This window comes from Hypanus sabinus, chromosome 5 (genome assembly GCF_030144855.1).
Source record: "Hypanus sabinus isolate sHypSab1 chromosome 5, sHypSab1.hap1, whole genome shotgun sequence".
Lineage (NCBI taxonomy): Eukaryota > Metazoa > Chordata > Chondrichthyes > Myliobatiformes > Dasyatidae > Hypanus > Hypanus sabinus.
In genome coordinates this window covers 160,779,695-160,798,900 of record NC_082710.1, presented here as the reverse complement: position 1 = coordinate 160,798,900, position 19,206 = coordinate 160,779,695, and the positions used below count along the sequence as shown (strand labels likewise).

General features: G+C 44.4%; 1 protein-coding gene across 2 annotated transcripts in view; it reads right to left on the bottom strand.

Annotated features, from left to right (window-relative positions):
* The window catches only part of LOC132394514 (uncharacterized), a 171,881-nt gene extending 153,148 nt beyond the window's left edge, over positions 1-18,733 (bottom strand). For both annotated transcript variants that reach the window (XM_059970780.1, XM_059970781.1), the window contains exon 1: positions 18,511-18,733. In XM_059970780.1, the coding sequence (XP_059826763.1) occupies positions 18,511-18,559 (49 nt within the window). In that variant the 5' untranslated portion in view covers positions 18,560-18,733. The remainder of the gene's footprint in view (positions 1-18,510) is intronic.
* Between the last annotated feature and the right edge of the window lie 473 nt (positions 18,734-19,206).

Below are 19,206 nucleotides of genomic sequence, written 5' to 3'. Positions count from 1 at the left end.
TCTTGGACTACAGTTCAGCATTCAACACCATAATTCCCTCCAGGCTCAACAAGAAGCTCAGAGAACTCTGCCTTCACCCTGCCTCATGTCTCTGGATCCTGGATTTCCTGTCAGAACACCAGCAGGTGGTAAGAGTGGGCTCCCTCACCTTGCCCCTCTGACACTCAACATAGGAGCCCTCAGGGCTGTGTACTAAACCCCCTCCTTTACTCTCTGTATACCCATGACTGTGTCCGCACAGTTCCATTCTGCTAATTAAATTTGCTGACAATACCACACTGATTGGCCTAATCTCAAATAATAATAAGGCAGCCTGCAGAGAAAAAAACATCACCGACACAGTGGTGTCAAGAAAACAACTTCTCCCTCCATGTCACAAAAAGAAAGGTGCTGGCTGTGGACTACAATAGGAATGGAGACAGGCTAACCCATATTGACATCAATGGATCTGGGGTTGAGAGGGTGAACAGCTTTAAGTTTCTTGGCATCCACATCACCGATGATCTCATGTGGTTTATACATACAGGCTATATGGTTAAAAAAAAAAGCACAACGGTGCCTCTTTCACCTCAGACGGTTGAGGAAGTTCGGTATGGTCCCACAAATACTAGGAAATTTCTAAAGGGGCACAAATGACAGCTTCCTGACTGGCTGCATCACTGCCTGGGTTGGAAACTGTACTTCCCTCAATTGCAGGACTCTGCAGAGAGTGGTGTGGACAGCCCAGCGCATCTGTAGAAGTGAACATCCCAGTATTCAGGACACTTACAAAGACAGGTGTGTAAAAAGGGCCCGAGGGATCATTGGAGACCTGAATCTCCCCAACCACAAACTATCCTAGCTGCTACCATCTGGGAAATGGTATCACAGCATTAAAGCCAGGACCAACAGGGTCCAGGACAGCTTCTGCCACCAGGCTATCAGTCTGATTAATTCATGCAGATACAGTTGTACTTCTATGTTAAACTGACTGTCCTGTTGTACATACTGTTTCTTATAAATTACTACAAATTGCACACTTAGACAGAGATGTAAAATAAAGATTTTTACTCCTCATGTATATGAAGGATGTAAGAAATAAAGTCATTTCAATTTGCCCACTGGTTTGAGATGATTGAAACAAAAACTTCACACCATTTTAAAAGTTCCTTCTCCCAGTAGTTAATCTGATGAATCATTTTAATTAGCCCCAACTCCATCTATTACCTCAATACTGCATTGTAAAGAATTTGAACTGCGTTTTTGAATGCTGTTTACATTCTGAATAGATGCTGGTATTTGTGTATTTATACATATTTTCTTCTGTCTCCAAACATTAACTTCTAAATTTATTTTATATAATTCTTTATAGTTATTAAATATTTAATTGCATATCACACCAGCACACCAACAGCAAATTCCTAGCAACACACACAAAACACTGGAGGAACTCAGCAGGTCAGGCAGTCTCTGTGGAAATGAATAAACAGTCAACATTTTGGGCCAACACCCTTCATTAGGACGCTTCTGTTTACAGCAAATTCCCAACACGTGTCAATATTAATGGCTATTAGATTTCCTCCGAGATCCTCGAATGGTTCCCTAGTACTATAACGTGGAAACCTGACCTCACAATTGACCTCATCATGCCCTTTCACCTCACAGTCTGCTTGCACTGAACTTCCTGGGGAACTGGAACGCTTTATACCTCATTCCATTGTTGTACATATTCCTTTGTACAATGTTTGTCCTTGGATATTAAGCTCCCAGCTATAATCTTTTTTCATCAATGATTCAGTGATGCCTATGTCATACTTGCCAATCTGGAACTTTATGACAAGCTCAATGACCATATTTCATATACTACATACAATCAGATATAACTCCTTCAGTCGTGTATTCACCTTTTTTGAGTTTGATTGCTTTTTACGTTGCAACTCATTGTTTTGACTGCAATTTTGGCATACCTTCAGCCTCCCTTGCTGGGATCTCACTACACATTACCTCTGTTTGTAAACCAACTAGCTCTTCTTCAGCACTATCTCTCCAGTTCCCATTCCCCTACCAAATTGGTTTAAACCCACCTGAACAATTCCAGCCAACCCGCCTGCTATGATAGTAGACCCTGTCAGGTTCAGGTTCAGGTTCAGGTTCAGTTTCAGGTCTGATGTTCCCCAGAAGAGATTCCAATGATCCATAAATCTGACCCCCTGCCCCCTACACCATCAACCACACATTCATCTGCCAAATCATCATATTCTTACCCTCACTGGCACATGGCACAGGCATCAATCCAGAGATTAGTACCGTGGAGTTCCTGTTTCTCAGCTAGCTCTCTAAAATCTGTACTCAAGGGTTCCTCACCTTGTCTGCTCATGTCATTGGTGCCAATATATACCAAGACTTCTGGCTGCCCACTCTCGCCCTTGAGAATGTTATGGACATGATCTGAGACATCCCTGATCCTTGCACCAGGGAGGCAACGTACCGTCTAGGTGTCTCTATCGTACCCACAGAACCTCATTTCTGTTCCTTTGACTAAGGAACCTCCTTGTCAGTACTGTAGTCCTCTTCATCTCTCTGCTCTTCTGAGCCACAGCACTAGACTCAGTTCCAGAGACCCAGTCTCCGTGGCCCCCCTGGTAGGTCTTCCCCAACCATCTTCACCTTCACCTTCACTTGACCTTCACTTTCCCTCTCTGCAGAGACACACTCAAATTGTAATTATGCAACTTCCCAAGAATGTTACCACAAAGCCCCAGACTGTCAGCAAACTAACCCAAACACAGAGCAGCTGAGACGACGTAGTAAGGAGTGATCATTTTAATAATAAATTGCAAAATAACAATACACAAGGGCCCACAGAACAAGAGACAACTGAAACTCAACATAACAAGGTAACAGAGGCTAGGAGTAACTGGTTGAGGCTGGATGGATTGTATGTGTGAACAATGCTTGTGGATGAGAGCTGGGTTTAAATGGGCTGCAGGTGATGAGTTGGAAACGAGTGGCCAGTGACTCCTATTAACTAGATTGAAACAGGGAGCTGCCCATCTGTGCAGTCCTGACAGGATACCTCCCCTACAGCCGACACCCAATGGCCCAGGAACATCCAACAGGTCCAGTGGAATCATCCATGAACGACGGAACCAATATGAAACTGGAGAGCACGCAAGACCTCTCCTCTGGGCTACACCCTCTACATTTGACCAGATGCTGCATATCCCATCTCCAATGACAGGAATCCATGAAGCAGTAAACCATGTACAGTGAATTCAGGGCTGATCCTCGCAGTATACCACAGGTCACAGGCCTCCAAACTGAATAACAACTCTTCACTACCCCCTTCTGCCTCCTTTACACTAAGCAAATTTTATATTCTAGTGAATAGTTCATCCTGAATCTCATATGGTCCAAATTTTCCACTACCTCGTTAAACAATCCTGATCCAGGCCAGCCAAACATGTAGGTCTCATTAATATTTACACAGACAACGCTTACTGCCCAACCATCAATTGTTTTTACCTCTTCAAAAAACACAATCAAATTTGTGAGATACTATTTTCCTCACACACAGCCATGAGAGCTATTCCACATCCATCCTTGTCTTTCTAAATGCTGGTAGTTTCCACTCTTCAAAATCTCCTCCAATAACTTCCACTGATATTTGACTCACTGGCCTATTGTTCCGAAGTTTGATCTGGAACCCTTTTGGAAATAAAGGCACAACATCTGCCATCCTTAGTCTTCCCGTACCTTACCCACGGCAAAAACTGATGCAAACATTTCTGCCAGGGACCCTGGAATTTCTTCCCTGGCTTCCCACAATGTTATAGGGAACAGTTGATCATGCCCGAGTGATTTATCAGAATCTGAATCAGGTTTAATATCACTAGCATATGTCATGAAATTTGATGTTATACGGCAGAAGTACATTACGATATATAATAATTGATAAAGAAAATTACAGCAACTAGTATATAGATTCCACCGAGAGGCAAATCTTGAGTGGACAGCCAGACCTGTTGTCCAGGCTGCAAAGTGGGGCCCTGGTTTTCCTTGATTTATGCCTTCCAGGTAGAGCCCAGAAAAATCTCTCTTCCCCTACTCCATTTTTGCTTGCAGCATTGGATGAAATCTTTGGCTGCAGGGACCCGAACCTCAGTCTTCTGTTCCTGAGAGAGAGGAGGATAACCAAACTGGCACACAACTGGTAACATCCCATGCGCTGAAAGCTGTGAGGGGTTGTGTGCGACCTCTGCCCATATCAAATGGTCACACCACGCATCCGGTCTTCTGACGCCAGGCATCTTAGGGTAAGTTCTATATCTTGGTTGGTGCACTGGACTGTGGGTGAAAGTCAGTGGAAAGACTTGCTGTTGCCCCAATCGGCTTACAGAATGCCCTCCAAAAAATGTGATACAAACTGTGGACCACGATCCATGACAATGTCCACAGGGAATCTGTGGATCCTGAAGATCTGGTCCAGGACAACTTTGGCCATCTCTGCCACAGACGGTAGCTTCTCCAAGGCAATGAACTTACAGGTTTTTGAAACCAAATCAACAATTAACAAGGTGACAGTCTTCCCCCTGGACAGTGGAAGACATGTGACAAAGTCCAGGGGGATATGCACCAAGCACCTTTCCAGAAAAGATAGGGGCTGCAGGAGCCCTTGAGGATAGCTACAGGACTCCTTGCTCTGGGCACACAACTCACATGCCTGCATGAACTGCCAAATCTCTTTCATCATTCTGATAACCATTACTTCCTCTAGATAAACGCGAGAGTCCTGGCGATCTGTGGGTGAGCAGTTATTATCAATGAATGTCCCCACATGAGCACCTCGGACCGATGGAACTTGGGATGAACAGCAGACCCAGAGGACTGTTCTGAGGAATCTGCCTTTGCGCTTGGGCCTTGCAGATAAGAGCGTTGATTCCTCAGTGAATTGGTGCTGCCACCTTGGCTTAGGGCAAAATGGCGGTTCCTGCTCCTCTCATTATGGTTCATCACTTGGTGCACTTGGAGGAGGCATTGAAGGTGGCAAGGGCACAGAATGTACTCGGTGGGAGACTTCAATGTCCATCACCAAAAGTGGCTCGGTAGTACCACCACAGACTAGACGTAGCTACTATACTGGGATTACAGCAGGTGCTGATGGAAGCAACAAGAGGGCAAAACACACAATCTCATTCTCAGCAATATGCCTGCCGTGGAAGCAACTGTCCACGACAGCATTGGTAGAAGTGACTACAGCACAGTATTTATGGAGACTAATTCCCCACTGAAGAATCCCTCCACCATGTTATGTGGCACTACCACCGTGCTAAATGGGATAGACTTTGAACAGATCCAGCAGCCCAAGACTGGGCAACTATGAGGCACTATGGGCCATCAATCTGTAACTTCACAGTCCAGCGTATCCTCCACCCTAACATTACCACCAGGCCAGGGGATCAACCCTGGTTCAATGAAGAGTGCAGGAAGGCATGCTGAGAAGAACACAAGGCATACGTCAATATGAGTCATCACCCTGTGAGGTCACAATACAGGACTACTTGCCTGCCAAACACCATAAGCAGTGAGTAATAGACAGAGCTAAGTGGTCCTACGACCAAAGGATCAGATCTAAGTTCTGTAGTCCTGGCACATCCAGCCATGAATGGTGGTATACAATCAAGCAACTCACTGGAGGAGGAGGAGCCACAAATATTCCCATTCTCAATAATAGAGGAACCCAGCACACCTGTGCAAAGGATAAGGCTGAGGCATTTTCAAGATTCAAGGTTCAAAAACTTTATTGTCATTCTAACCGTACATCAGCTCTGCAGGGCAGAATGAGACAGTGTTTCCCAGGGGCAAGTGCAATCATAACATAACAAACACAACACTAAATAATAAACACAACAATAAATAGTAAAACACAACAGCCACATGTTGGTTAAAATTAAGTTATGTGTCCAAAGTAAAGTCAGGTAGAGCAGCTATTTAGCAGTCTGACTGCCTGTAGGAGGAAGCTGTTTGATAGCTTTGTGGTTTTTGTTTTGATGCTCCTGCAATGTTTGCCTGATGGCAGACATTTGCAATAATCTTCAGTCAGAAGTGCCCAGTAGATGTTCCAGCTCACCCTCCTCCATAAATCCCCATCATCCCTGATGTCAGTATGCAGCCAATCAGACTCACTCCACGTTATCAAGAAATGGATGAAAGCACTGGATACTGCAAAGGCTATGGGCCCAGAAAAAAATCTCAGTAATTATCCTGAAGACTTGAGCTCCAGAACTTGGCGCGTCACTAGCCAAAGTGTTCAGATACAGCTACAACACTGGCATTTACCTGGCAATGTAGAAAAATGCCCAGGTATGTCCAGTACACAAGAAACAGGACAAGTGCGACCCAGCCAATTACCACCTTGTCAGCCTACTGTCAATCATCAGCAAGGTAATGGAAGTGGTCATCAACAGTGCTGTCATGCAGCAACTACTTGGGTTCCGACAAAGCCACTCAGCTCCTGACCTCATCACCTCCTTGGTCCAAATGTGGTCTAAATATCAGAGGTGAACTGAGAATTATAGCCCTTGATGTCAAGGCAGCATTTGACCGAGTATGGCATCAAGGTGCCCAAGCTAAAATGGAGTCAGTGGGAATAAGGAGGGAAACCCTCCTCTGGTTGAAATCATGCCTGACACAAAGAAAGCTGGTTGTAATGGCTGGAGGTCAATCATCTCATCCTCGGGACATCACTGCAGGAGTTCCACAAGGAAGTGTCCTAGGACCAACCGTCTTTAGCTGCTTCATCAATGATCTTCCTTCCATCACAAGGTCAGAAGTGGAGATGTTCGCAGATGACTGCACAATGTTCTACACTATTCATGACTCCTCAGATAGTGAAGCAGTTCATACTCAAATGCAGCAGGACCAGGACAATATCCAGACTTGGGCTGACAAGTGGCAAGTAACATTTGAGCCATGCAAGTGTCAGGCAATGACAATGACCATCTCCAACAAGAGAGGCTCTAACCATCATCCCTTGACATTCAGTGCTATCACCATCACTGAATCTCCTACTGTCAACATCCTCTGGGTTACCATTGACTGGAAACTGAACTGGTCTAGCCATATAAACACAGTGACTATCAGAGCAGGTCAAAGTCTAGGAATCCTGCAGTGTGTAACTCACTTCCTGACTCCCCAATGCCTGTCCATCATTTAAAAGGCTTAGGTTAGGAGTGCAATGGGGTGATACAACTCCATCAACACTCAAGAAGCTTGACACCATACAGTACAAGGCAGCCCACTTCAGTGGTATCCCTTCCGCAAGCATCCAGACTTTCCATCATCGATGAAAAGTTGCAGCAGTGTGAACTAAATGCACGATTCACTACAACAACACACCAAAGTTCTGAAGGCAGCACCTTCCAGACCCATGACCACTACCATGAGAACAGCAGATACCTGGGAACACCACCACTTGGAAATCCCCCTCCAAGTCACACCATCCTGACTTGGAAACATATCACTGCTCCTTCTTTGTCACTGGGTCAAAAAAATGGAATTCCCTCCCTAACAGCACTGTGGGTGTACCTACACCTCAGGGACTGCAGCGATTCAAGTAGGCAGCTTATCACCACCTTCTAACGGGCAACTATGGATAGGAAATAAATGCTGACTCAGCTGGTGATGCTCACATCCCATAAATGAATAAGTAAACAAAAAACTGATGGAACACGGAATCCGGCTTCTGGTTCTTTGACCCTGGTTAATAGGTCATGGTGAAATTATAGCAGGGAGAGAACAAAGACCAGCTGGCCTTCCTGGAGTTCAGTCTGTTGGCCTCCTGAATATAAGACAGGTTGTTCTGGTCTTTCCAAATGATAAAAGAGTTATTGGCCTCCTCTTACCAGTGACACCATTCCTCCAAGGCTAACTTAACTGCAAGAAGCTCCCAATGTCATAGTTTCTCTCTGCTGGGGATGGCCACCTGGAGAAGAATACATACAGATACAGTTCGCCATCTGTAGGTGATCGTTGAGACAACAAAGTACCCAGTCTGATGCCTGAAGCACCCACCTGCACTATGAAGGGAAGATCAAGGTTAGGAGAAACCAAGATGGGAATTGATGTGAGCCTCTGTTTGAGTCCTGCAAAAGCAGTCTCTGCTTTGGTAGTCCAGACAAAATGGCCCATGGATTTCTTAGTCAGCTCCAGCAGCAGAGCTACCACCGAGTCCTGACGAACTTCCAGCTGAAGTTTGTAAGCCCCTGGATTTGTTGTACTTGTTTGACACCGGGTGGTTGTGGCCAATTTCTGACTCCCTGGGTCTTCATAAGGTCCATCTTGATATTGCATGTGGAGATTATGAATCCTAACAATGAGATAATCGTCATATGAAATTTGGACTTCTACAACCTGACATAAAGCTTATGGTCCAGAAGCCCTTTTGAAATGTCCTTGTCGTGACTGGCATACTCCTCCCTGGACTTCAGGAGGATTAGGATATTATCCAAGTAGACAAAGGCATACTTACAGAGAGTATCCTGGAGCACATCATTTATAAAGACCCGAAAAACTGCCGGAGTGTTTGCAAGGCTGAAGGGCATAACCAGGTACTTGTAGTGCCCTGTTGGTGTAGTGAATGTAGTCTTCTACTCATCACCTTCCCTTATACAGACCAGATTATACGCAATCTGTAGGTCCAGCACAGCAAATACTCTTGCCCTTGGGAATCTCAAGGGCAATATTCAGAAGAGGAAGGGGGTAACGATTCTTGACTGTTATGCGGTTTAATCCTCCATAATCAATACATGGCCACAGGCTCACATCTTCTTTTGTACGAAGAAGCCCATACAAACTGGTGATAAGGAGGGCTGAATGAATCCCAAAGCAAGAACTTCCTTTACGTATTCTTCCATTGTGCTTCTCTTTGGACATGAGAGCACATATAATTGATCACGCTGAGGACAAGTACCAGGCAGAAGGTCTAGAGCACAATGGTAGGGTCGGTGTGGTGGAAGAGTTGAGGCCTTTCCCTTGCTGAAGACCTCTTCCAGATCCTTGTGTACGGAAGGAACTTCAACCAGCTGGGGTGCTGAAAGTTTTTCTGAACACTTCTTCAAGGACAACTTCTGAGGTTTCTTAGTTGACAGGGGTGGCTTTACTGATTTCCAAGTCTCCTCCCTAGTTCATTAGACTTTTGTTGTATCCACAGATGGTGGCAACAAGGAGTTACAGATAGTTTTTGCACCACTCGGAACAGACTCTGTGATGGGAGAGTCTGGGGGTTGGAACACCATGCTGCAAACATAGCTTATTATAGTAGCCAGACTGATTTTCCTCTCCCTTCTGTCCCTGGTTGAGTTACGCTGTGAAAGACAAGAGTAACCACGAATCAGGTGTATGAGTGCTGAGTCAATGACGTAGAAACTAATGTCTTCCACATGATGCCCTGACCTCATCTGCAAAACCAACAGTCTGTTGTTGGACCTGTCCAGAACCAACAGGTGGCCATCCAAGACAGTTGTGGATGTGTACTGGCTCAACTGTCATAGCGGTATAGTTCCTCTTACACTCTGCCAGACGATTTCAAGGCTGATGCACTGGTCGATGAGGACCTCTAAGTCTCCTGTTGGCTCTCCCAAAGTGAAAGCATCCTGCAGTTCATCGCAGAGCCGGTGGTGATACAGAGTGGCCAAGGCTCCATAGAATGACCGACGGCCTCACCTACGCAACTCTGGCATCCTCCTTGCGATAGCTGGTATACCGCGGCCTGACGGTCATGTATCTCCAGGTTTTGTCTGGAGACTCTGAAACCCTGCTGGATCCATTTTCATTCAGTTGTACTGTGATGAGAGTCCTTGATAAGGATTGCTTGGACCCAAATGCTGGAGTATCCAAAGCAAGGAGTGAGACATGGTATCAAATTGGATTGAGAACTGAGGGCAAAACAAATGCTAGGTGATATCACCTGCAGACATACAATTGAGCACTAAAATCAGTTCTGGTGCTCTATAGATTCTCAGTTCTTGGCGCCCAAAGCATGAATACCAATTAGCTGGACTGTCCAGAATCCTACAGGGGCTGCACCAGCTATTCATAATCCGGAGAGTTAGAGTGTCTAACAGCAATATCTGTTATTGTTAAATCCACAGCAATTATCATGACATTGCCTTTCTGACATCCCTTTTCTATCTCCTGCTGTAATTTGTAATCCACATCCTGGCTGCTGTTTGGAGATCTGTATACAACTGCCATTAGGGTCCTTTTTCCCTTGCCATTTCTTAACTCAACCCATAGAGACCCTACACCTTCCAATCCTATCTCATCTCTTTCTAATGATTATTAATGATTAATCTTATTATGAGCACTCCCTCCTAAAGTTTCATTTACATTAAGCTCCCTCTGGGTTATTACACAACACCCAATCTAAGATGGCCTTTTCCCAAATAGGCTCAAGCACTAGCTGCTCTGAGAAGCCATCTTGTAGGCATTCAACAAACTCCCCCTCTTGCGATCTGTCACCAACCTGATTTTCCCAATCCCCTTGGCTATTGAAGTCGCCCATGACAATTGTGGCATTATATGTGTTTTCCAACTCCCTTTGCAACCTCAACCCCACATCTTGTCTACTATTTGGAGGTCTCTATATGATTTCCATAATTGTTTTTACTCTTACAGTTTCTTAACTCGACCCACAAAGATTTGACAATCTCTGACTCTATCTCACCTCTTTCTGAAGATATAATTCCATCTCTTATCAACAGAACCACACCACCAGCTATGCCATCTTGCCTGCTCTTTGATGTTGAGCTCCCAACTATGGCCTTCTTTCAACCGCAACCCAGTGATGTTCACAATGTCATACCGACCAATCTCCAATTGTGCCACGAGTTTGTCCACCTTATTCCGAATGCTATGTCCATTTAAATACAACACCTTCAGTCCTGCGTTCTTAACCCTTTTGAATTTTGCCCCTGTGGTACAATTGAACTCTTTGCTGTTTGCATTTGTACCCAATCATTGGCTTGTCTTTCCTTACATTCATGTTACACCCTGTCATCTACTTGTAAATCTGCTGATTCCTCCTCAGCTCTATCATCCTGGTTTCCATCACCCTGTCTTATTAGTTTAACCTACTCCCAGCAGCTCTGGTAAATCTGCCTGCAAAAGTATTGGTTCCCCTCAGACTGAAGTGCAACCTGTCACTTTTATACAGGTCCCACCTGCCTCAGAAGAAGTGTCAATTATCCAGAAATCTGAATCCCCTAGTGCAAATCTTCAGCCATGCTTTTATCTGTCAGCTCATTCTGCTCCTATCCTCACTGTTGTGTTGATCAGGCAGCAATCCCGAGATTATTATCCTTGTGGTCCTGCTTCTCAGCTTCCTTCCCAACTCCCTACATTCTTTTTTCACAACCCCCTTCCTTTTTCTTCCTCTGTCATTGGTATCAATAAGTACCATGACATCTGGCTGGTCAACTTCCCTTTTCAGATATTTTGGACACGTACAGAAACATCTTGGACCTGGCACCCAGGGGGCAAACTATAATCCATGCTTTCTTTTGTGTCCGCAGAATCACCTATCAGTCCAGCTGACTATAGTCCCCTATTACTGCTGCCATCCTCTTCAGTTCCCTACCCTGCTGAGCCTCAGGCCAGACTCAGTGCCAGTGTCTGCCGTTGCTTCCCCCAGGTAGGTCATCTCCCCCCCCCCAATGTACTCAAAATAGAGTACCTTGTTGAGGGGGACGTCCACAGGGGTTCTCTCCACTATCTGATGTTCTCCCTCCCCTCTCCTGATGGTCATCCATTTATCTGATCCAGAAGCCACACAGCCATAATCAAGTGCTGATCTAATTAAACAGATATGAATAGTCAACAGAGATTTTCATGTAGCATCCCAAGAATACCCACATAGATGCCCAAAGATATTTATTGCCCCTTTACATTTGTAAATTATTTTACTGATATGGTGCTTCCATGTCAGCTTATTATCCAGCCACATGCCAAGAAACCTCACCACTGACGCTTCTTCCAGAGTCTGACCATATGATTTCAAATTAAGTGCAGGTATATTGATCCTCTTCATAAAACATAACTTGTGTTTTAGCTACAGAAAGCTTAAAACCACATCTTTCTGCCCAGTGTTTGACCTTATTAATCATTAGTTGCATCCTATATACAGTTAAATTGAAATTTATACCTCTGATCCATAAAACACCATAATCTGCAGAAAGTGATTTACCCACCCCAGTGCCTATCTCAGACAAAATATCATTAATCATAATATTAAACAACAATCGGCTACAAATACAAGTACTATTTCTATAATTGGAATTTCCTGACTCTGAAAGGGATTTTCCCAGCAGACAGGGAGTGTTGGTGCAGGTGGTGTGTTGCGTACAGCTACCATGTGCAAGGTGGATGGCAGGTGTGAGCAGGAGCAGCATCCTGGGATGGCTGTGTCCATGCCAACTGGTGTTGTGAAGCTGCACACTTGTTGGATGTTGAATGGCACTCACTGGATATACAGTTCCTAGGCCTAGCCATTGTTCCCACAGGGTGGTGCTGTATGTATGATCTGGATGTGCCTTGCCCATGCTAGTTTGTAAGAGGGCTATTACAAAGGAAGGATGTTCTGAATGAGAGCATTTCTCAGCATAGTACAGCTAGACTGTCCAGGGAACTGATGACTTGGATTACGTGCTCACAAAGGAGGGTGCCACTTGCACCATTACTGGTGAAGAATGCGACACCTACATTCCGGATTGGCTGAACATCGCTCATCTGGGTGGTCGTATCTCAGAGTCAGTGTGTTAAATTAAGTGGGGGAGCAGCTCATTGGCTATTACACCCCAGGGTGGGGCTGGTGGCCTTTTGCAGCACAGGGAGCTGGTGGATGATGATGGTACACTGGGAGGTGATTACTTGGTTTACAGTACTGAGTATTTTACTCTTGTGTTTTATGTATAACTTAGTTGTGAGATTGAGAGAGTATTACTAGTCTGAGGATTGGATCATCACGTTTGCAACTTTCGAGGGGTGGAGTGTCCTGTGGTGGTGCATCTCAGTCTGATTGACAAAAGTTGCTTCCGTTGTGATTGGTTAGTTCAGAAGCTGCTTTTCCCATTGGATGCCTGGTGTCCAGTTTCAAATATCCTGGGCACGTGAAAGGGACTTTCCCTCTGCTTCCTTTGTTTTCAGCAAAGTTGCACATGATGATTGAGAAGGTATACTCTACGCGAACATTCACTTAAATATGTTTGTTGAGTACTCAGGTTTGCAGTGTCTGTAACCTGGGGAACATGAATGTTTGGTTGAATTTTTACAGTTTGTAAATAAATGATTAATATACCTATTCAAAATCAGTGCATTTCCTGTCTCACTTGCTGGACCCACTAAACTAAATCAACATTACATTTTCCTACCCTTACCTGCATAGACTGTCCAAATAAAAAACTCAAAAAATTATAGCCTTCCTCTCTCTCCTGATTTCCATAATCTAATTAAAATGCCATCCCCTCCATAACATATCATATGCTTTTTCTACACCAAAAATATTATCACAACTTCTTTATTCACCTGTGCTTTCCTAATATCATCTTCCAAACATAAAACTGAATCCAATGTCATTCTACCATTCCGAAATTTGCTCTGACAAAATGCAGTACTGTAGCGGTGTGCTACACGCAGCGCTGAAATAACGACACGTAGTCGATGAACTGCAGTTACAAAAGAGATTTTATTCGAAATTCGGGGCCTCGCTTTAAAGCCTTCCTGATCACTCCCTCCCCAGGCGGGGATGCTGTATGGGGCACGTATTCACAGTCCAGTCCCACGCGCGGGCTTTTCCCCTTGCTGGTGAAACAGACTTGGCGCACTATTGGGACTGGCCTTTATGCCGGCGCACTGGCTATTTGTGAGCCGGTTCGAGTGCGCTAGGAAGTGGATCGCCACAGTACCACCTTTTTTCCAAAATATATTACTATACGTTCCATAAGTTTATACAAATTGGATGTAAATGGTATTGGTCTATAACTAAAGGATCTAGCAGGAGTTTTCCAGGTTTTAGAATCGGTATTCCTGCCATTTTCCATGAGGAGGGAAGATGGCCTAAATTGCAAATGTGATTCATTAATTTTTAATGTTATCTTGAGAGTTGTTGCATACATAAGAGAACAACTAAATGATATTAAGTCTGAGCTCACCAACATTAATCAAAAAATAGCAGAGGCAGAGACACAAAATGAAAAGATGGAAGATTGGCATTCTAAACATGGAACAGGTGCTAAGCAAGATGATAAAAGTGATGAATCAACAAGAAAAAATACTTGAGGGAGGTCCTAATGAAGGGAGGTCTTGACTTAAGAATACTGTATAAGGATATGTAATGTCCCCAAAGGAATGGAGGGGTTGTCTATGGTGGATTTTGTGGAAAAGTTACCATGGGACACGCTGGAGATTCCCCCAACTATGGAGCTTGACATCGAGAGAGCACACCGGGCGCTCGCCCCGAGGCCCTCCCGGGATAGGGAAGACAAGCTAAGGTCAATAATAATCAGATTCCTCCACTACAAAACCAAAGCAGAGATTCTGCACAAGGCCTGGGAAAAAAAGGCATTTTTGAACGAGAGATTAATACACTTATCAAGATGCGGCCCTGCAGAAACATAAGGAATATTCTGAAGCAAAGCGAGTGTTAAAGCAGAGAAAGATTAGCTTCCAGACTCTGTACTCTGCTAAACTATGAGTGTTCTTTGAGGACTGGATGTGGCTGTACCAGACAGTGGAAGAGGCAACTGCAGACATGGAGAACAGAGGACCATCCGTCAATGTGATCACACCAAGGGAAAGCCTGGCTGAACAGCTATCCTGCTCCGCCTGGGAAATGGTGGGAGGACTGAGAAAGCAGGGGAAAGGAGAAGAGCGAAAGAAAAATATCAGGGAGAGACTGCGAGTTTTCAGAAGACAGCTCTCACCCCCTCCAGAAGAGCTATAATGTCTGACTGATCTCAAAAGTGTTGATAAGCTAAACAGAAGCCAAAATAGACTATGCTATATTTAGTTCAAGAAATACATATTACAATGTGGATTTTCTATTACTCTATTTTTTTATTCATTCATTCACTCCTTTCTCCCCACCTAACCAAGAACATATACATGGGAGGAATACACAGCGAAGTCCTTTCTGTGTAATGGACAAGGACTTTTTCACTTACTTTTATGGGTGCTGCAGTGGGGGCCCTCAGCCCACAGGTAGGAGAGGCTATTGCTCACAGCTAGACGTTTCCACTAGCTCAGCCCAGGGTCATCTACTACAGACCTCAGACTTGGAATCACACCTTTTTTTCCCCATTTGTGTTTCTTTGCTCTTACTTGTTTAGGGAGTAGATCTCCTAAATTCTATTCTGCTAATTTCAATTATACACTGACAGATAAATACACATGGCTAATGACAAAGTAAAATTCATTTCTTTTAATGTCAATGGGCTGTTGAATCCAATCAAACTCAGTAAAATTCTATCTAAAATGAAGAAAGAACAAGCCTATGTAGTATATTTACAGGAAATTCATTTAAATGATAATGACCATGGAAAACTAAAGAGAATGGACTTCACTAATTTGTTTTTTCTCCTTATATTAATCATGACATAGGAGAGGAGCTGCTATTCTCATCTCAAGCAAGCTAAATTTTGAAAAAGTATTTTAAATGGGAGATAAGGAGGGCAGATATATTCTAGTAAGGGGGAATACAGACTGGAATTCAGTTAGTCTATTGAATATATAAGCAGCCCCAGAAAGTACTGAGTTTCTTCCAGAAGATCACTAATATTATGGTAACAGAAACAGAAGGTCTCTTGATATGGGGGATTTAAATGTACAATTACAACCAAAGTTAGACTCTTCCAGTAGAAAAACCCATGAAACAAAGTCCTTACATAAGAAAGTTAACACACTTTTTGAGGATGTTGGTCTAATTGATATATGGAGACCTTTTCCCCAACAGAAGGGATTACACTCATTATTCTGCCCCCCATTCTTTACATACAAAAATAGACTACTTCATAATGTTTGGAAAAGATAAAGACAAAATAAACACCTGTGGAATTGGGACAGTAGATTTAAGTAACCATGCACCTATATATTTATCTGTTGATTTTGACCTGCAACTAAATGGAAACTATATGGAAACTAAATTCAAGTTGACTTAATGATCTCTATTTTAAGGAACAAATTAAAAAACAAATTGGTCTTTACTTAGAATTCAATGATAATGGAGAGGTTTCACCTCCCATTCTATGGGATACTCTGAAGGCTGTCCTGAGGGGGAAAATTATGGCAATATCTTCATATAAGAAAAAGATAAGGAATAAAACATTAGAGGAATTACAAAACAAGCTGAAGGGAACTAGAAAAAAAACATGAAATTGAGTTTGGTGCTGGATACATTAGAGGAAATTTTAAAAATTAGGAACAAAATTAAACTTTGGCTACACAACTCAGGAAAAATCTAATGTTTTTGAAACAGAGACACTATGAAAGTGGATCTGAATCTATGAAAATACTGGCATGGAAACTGACAAAAAATAGCAAAAAATATAATTCACAAAATTAGGGATTCAGGAACAAAAGAGATTTAAAAAATAAGCTAAGTGAAATTCAGGAAACTTTTGAAGTGTTTTACAAAATTCTATATTCTAAAGTTCCAGGGGGAAGCATAACCCGAACAGGGATGGGGAGGGAAGTACCGGAAGTTGGAGAATTCAATGTTCATGCCAAGGGGCTGGAGACCACCCAGATAGTATATGAGGTGTTGCTCCTCCATCGCGAGTTTGGCCTCATCATGTGCTTTGGCAGGAACATTGATTTCTCCAACTTACGGTAATTCACTCCCCCTCTCTTCCACCATCCCAGTTTCACTCTGCCTCTTCCTCCAGCTGTCTATCATCTCCCCCATGGTTCCACCTCCTTCTACTACACATAGTACTTTCTCCTTACATTCCTTCTTCACCTTTCCTCCCTGCTTCCCCTCCCCCATTCCTTTATCTTTCCCCTTATTGGTTTTTCACCGGGAAACCTACCAGCCTTCTCCATCCCACCCTCCCCCACCTTCTTTATAGGGCTGCTGCCCTCCCTCTTCAGTCCTGACGAAGGGTCTCAGCCCGAAACGTTGACTGTTCGTTTCCACGGATGCTGCCCGACCTCCAGCGTGTTGCTTTGATCCCAGCATCCGCAGAGTATTTTGTGTTAACTTTTTAGTTAAATGTAATGGGATTGATAGAAGGCTATTCCGGGTGAAATTTAAACAATGCCCTGAAGTCTTCTTTATTTTCCAAAATATCCCGCCCTTCCTCTCCACCATTTGAAATCATTCCAATATTATGTTTCTTTTTTCCGTTTTCCAGATCTAAATTCAATTTCATTCCGACCTTCTGCCACCAACCCTCCCTCACCAAACTCTCCATTTCCGATTCCTTTTCCCTATCCTCCCCACTACCTGAACCAACTCTATTCCCCAACATCCCCACTACCTGAACCGACTCTATTCCCCAACATCCCCACTACCTGAACCGACTCTATTCCCCAACATCCCCACTACCTGAACCGACTCTATTCCCCAACATCCCCACTACCTGAACCGACTCTATTCCCCAACATCCCCACTACCTGAACCGACTCTCTTCCCCAACATCCCCACGATCTGAACCGACTCTATTCCCCAACATCCCCACTACCTGAACCGACTCTATTCCCCAACACCCCCACTACCTGAACCGACTCTATTCCCCAACATCCCCACTACCTGAACCGACTCTATTCCCCAACATCCCCACTACCTGAACCGACTCTATTCCCCAACATCCCCACTACCTGAACCGACTCTATTCCCCAACATCCCCACTACCTGAACCGACTCTATTCCCCAACATCCCCACTACCTGAATCGACTCTATTCCCAACATCCCCACTACCTGAACCGACTCTATTCCCCAACATCCCCACTACCTGAACCGACTCTATTCCCAACATCCCCACTACCTGAACCGACTCTATTCCCCAACATCCCCACTACCTGAACCGACTCTATTCCCCAACATCCCCACTACCTGAACCGACTCTATTCCCCAACATCCCCACTACCTGAACCGACTCTATTCCCCAACATCCCCACTACCTGAACCGACTCTCTTCCCCAACATCCCCACTCCATTCACAGACAGTCCCACATGGCCGAGACTTTGTTTGTGTCCCGCAGACCCGGAACTGGCGCGGTCTGGAGCATGCGCACTGCGCCGGGTTCGCTGAAGCTAACGGTTCCGAGCGCTGGATCAAGGAATCGTCCCTGAATCCCGGTTTCCCATGTTTCTGTGAACCGTCCCGAGTCCCGGTTTCCCATGTTCCTATGAATCGTCCCTGAATCCCGGTTTCCCATGAACCGTCCCGAGTTCCAGTTTCCCATGTTCCTATGAACCGTCCCTGAATCCCGGTTTCCCATGTTTCTATGAACCGTCCCGAGTCCCGGCTCCTCACCTTCCGCGTTCACCACAACGAGCACGAACTGGAGAAGGAGTAACAACATGTCCGAGTGCCGAGCAGGAGCCGAAACTCCCGGTGGATTGAGGGACGTTTCCAGAGTCTCAGGTTCCTCCGACCGGTACCTCGAACACGCCGGGATCCTCAACCCTCCAGGACCGGGACACCGACTGACAGAGATCGAGCTGACAGGAATCAACAACAACAGGTGTTACGTACCCGTGCGTATCTCGTAACTGTCACATGACCATGATGTAATTGAGACTCTACTGGGTATGATGTAATGGTCTTCTGATGGTGCAGTGATGTAATTTTCCCGCCAGTGAGAGGTCATATGATGGTTTTTCAACAGAGTATAAAAGGAGAACCTCCTCCCTGTGAGGCAGGTCAGTTTGTGGTTTAATTTGTCAGTGATTCTGTTCTGCTGTGTATTTGATTTTATGACGCAGTTTTGTTTTAAAAGTGGAGTTTTAGTCTCTAGTGTAAGAATTGGTGTGCCGGCAGTTCTGAAAATCACTGCCGGTTAAAAGTCCAGTCGGAGAGTGAAGAATTATTGAAATTTGGAAAACCTGAAAAATCGAGAAAAGTTGGTGTTGTCGGTGGTAAAACAGGTTCTACCTTATTTGATCCTTGTTCGGAAGGAATTAGTAATCAGCACCCATGTTAGTCCCTGCTGTAAGAGCAGAAAGGACT